Genomic DNA, 2,703 nt, shown 5'->3' on the forward strand with positions numbered 1-2,703 from the left:
TAATATGTAATCTAGATAATGCTAAATTACAAAATAACGAAGCAAATAATGACATATATCTGAAAACGAAAAATAATTGTTAACTTTGATACATTATATTTTTAACTGGATTGTGTTTATTTTCCTGCATAATCTTTTTCATGAGAGTATAAAAATAAAAATATGTGGGATTGTTTCTACTACGTGTTACTACATGATAAGATGTGTTTGGAAAATGAAAATCATCATCGAGTTTGGCTGCATGTATGCTTTCAACTGATTCGGATAAAAAGAAAAATAATTCAAAAATTAGACTCAAAGGCACACATCTTAGCGAGAATTATTCATGCTTATAGAACTCACAGGAACAAGATATAACGGAATGAGCCTAGGAGCACTTGAAATGAAAGAATGAAAGTAAGATGAGGCATCCAACGGTGGAGATGCGAAGGAGAATAATTACGCAACGTCACGCAGTAGAAGGTTTCTAATGGAAAGGACTAAATGGGCCCCACAGAAGAAAAGGTGAAAGGATGCTTCGTGCGCTGCCTCATCGAACCTCAACATGAAGGTCTTGTCCTTTTTGTCCACCCTCGGCCACTTGTATATATATGCCCACCTCCTCCCCATCTTCCATTTCACTCCCAAATCTCCACTCTCTGCAAAATATTCAAAACCTATCTCTCTCTCTCCTCCCTCCCTTTTTCTCTCTCTACAACTCTTAGAGCTCAGAGATTGATAGGAAAAAGAGATACTTGCTAAAAAAATTGTTATCAATGGCTTTAGATCAGGTCTCGGCTCTCGAGCTCATCAAACACCATCTTCTCGGCGAGTTCTCCCCGGTGAAGAGCTGCGCCACGGAGCCCGGTGACCCCGGTTCCAGCTTCACCCAAAACCAGTGGAGTCCCGAGGACAATTCTGACCTCTCCAGGTCCCAATCCGAGTCGTTTTGCTCCAAATCATCTTCCACTTTCGACTCCTCCATCGAAATCTCCGATTACTTGGATTCCAGTGACATCTTCGAGTTTAACTCCGCCGGTTTCTTTGATTTCGAAGAAAAACCCCAAGCAATTGACCTCACAACTCCTAAATCCACAAATTTGAGTTCGCAAAACTCGTTCGAGTTCGATTCAAAGCCTCTAGTCAGCGACGATTACTTTGAATTTGAGCAAAAGCCTCAAATTCTGAAGCAAACGGATCCGAAACCCGCCAACTCGATCCGAAGGCCTGCGCTCACCATCTCGCTCCCGAACAAAACAGAGTGGATCCAGTTCGCGAGCTCGGACCAGGCCGCCGCAAAGCCGGCGACGGTTAAGAAAGCGATTTCGAACGAAGAGAAGAAGAAGCACTACCGGGGAGTCCGACAAAGGCCGTGGGGCAAGTACGCGGCGGAGATCCGGGACCCGAACCGCAGAGGCTCCCGGGTCTGGCTGGGGACCTTCAACACGGCGATAGAGGCAGCAAGGGCATACGATCGAGCGGCGTTCAAGCTCCGCGGCGCCAAAGCGATCCTCAACTTCCCGCTCGAAGCCGGTAAGGCCGAGCCAGTCGCGTCGGTGGAGAGAAAACGACGTCGTCAGGAACACAGAGAAGATGCGAAGGTGGTGGTGGCTGTAAAGAAGGAGAAGTTGACGGAGACTCCATTGACGCCGTCAAGTTGGATGGCGTTCTGGGACTCAGAGAAGGAGGACGTGAAAGGAGTTTTTAACGTGCCTCCATTGTCGCCGTTATCTCCTCATCCAGCCGTGGGTTGTCCACAGCTTATGGTCGTATGAGGGATTGAACGTTGGTGTGTGATTAGAAATTAGAAGCTGGTTTTTTATTTTTATTTTTTTGAATTATTTAGAAAGAAAAGAGGTCGCACTTGGTGCGATGGCAAGTGTCTTCGCCCATGAGCGGTAGGTCTCGGGTTCGAGACTTGGGAGCAGCCTCTCCATAAATGGGGGTAAGGCTTGCCGACATTCACCTCTCCCAGACCCTGCGTAAAGCGGGAGCCTTGTGCACTGGGTACGACCTTTTTTATTTAGAAAGAAGAAAACAAAGTATATAAATTGTCCCGTACATATATGATATATGTGCGTGAGATTTTCCGACAACGGAGACGGCAGTTGTTTGAATAAATCTTGATCTGGTGGGACTAGTGGGTGTGATTGATTTGATATGTTCTTGTCACTTCTGTTTACTTGAATTTTATTGGATTGAACATTTAAGCTTCTCGTAAATAGTTTTATTTAAGGCTCCACGTTAAACAAATTTACACATAATAACTTCCATCGAAAACTTTCGTATCAAAATATCATGAAAAGAAAAGTTAGCATGTTTGCTACTCTTTTTCAATCCAATTTATCTGTGAATTACCTTTTTTTTGGGTCAAATTTTATCTGTGAGTTACTTAATACCCAATGGTTTTTTAAACAAAAAATTGGATAAAAAAAGGATAGCAATTATTTCTATATTTCAGCGTTTCATTTATTTTTTAATAACATATACATGTCTCTTAGTATTACTGTCGCGTGGTATTTTGCTGCACTTATAAGTGAGAGGTCTTAAGTTCGATTCTTGCCAAGGCTAAAGTTGAACCACATTATTATGACATCCTATTGTAAGGCTTTACCCTCTCTCCACCACCTCTTAGTGTAGAAATTATTGTTTGTTAAATATATATATATGCACACTTTTTTTTTTTTAAATTTGTAAAGAAAATCAAGCAAATACTTCTGAAGG

The 2,703-nt window shown here is 42.5% G+C and overlaps 1 protein-coding gene across 1 annotated transcript; it reads left to right on the forward strand.

The window, feature by feature from the left end:
* The first annotated feature begins 620 nt into the window (after positions 1-620).
* LOC103432977 (ethylene-responsive transcription factor 5-like) lies at positions 621-2,192 on the forward strand. The gene has a single exon (XM_008371197.4). It carries the CDS (start codon positions 756-758, stop codon positions 1,752-1,754), a length of 999 nt encoding a protein of 332 aa, XP_008369419.3. The 5' UTR covers positions 621-755; the 3' UTR covers positions 1,755-2,192.
* Positions 2,193-2,703: the final 511 nt, after the last annotated feature.

This window comes from Malus domestica, chromosome 06 (genome assembly GCF_042453785.1).
Source record: "Malus domestica chromosome 06, GDT2T_hap1".
Classification (NCBI taxonomy): domain Eukaryota; kingdom Viridiplantae; phylum Streptophyta; class Magnoliopsida; order Rosales; family Rosaceae; genus Malus; species Malus domestica.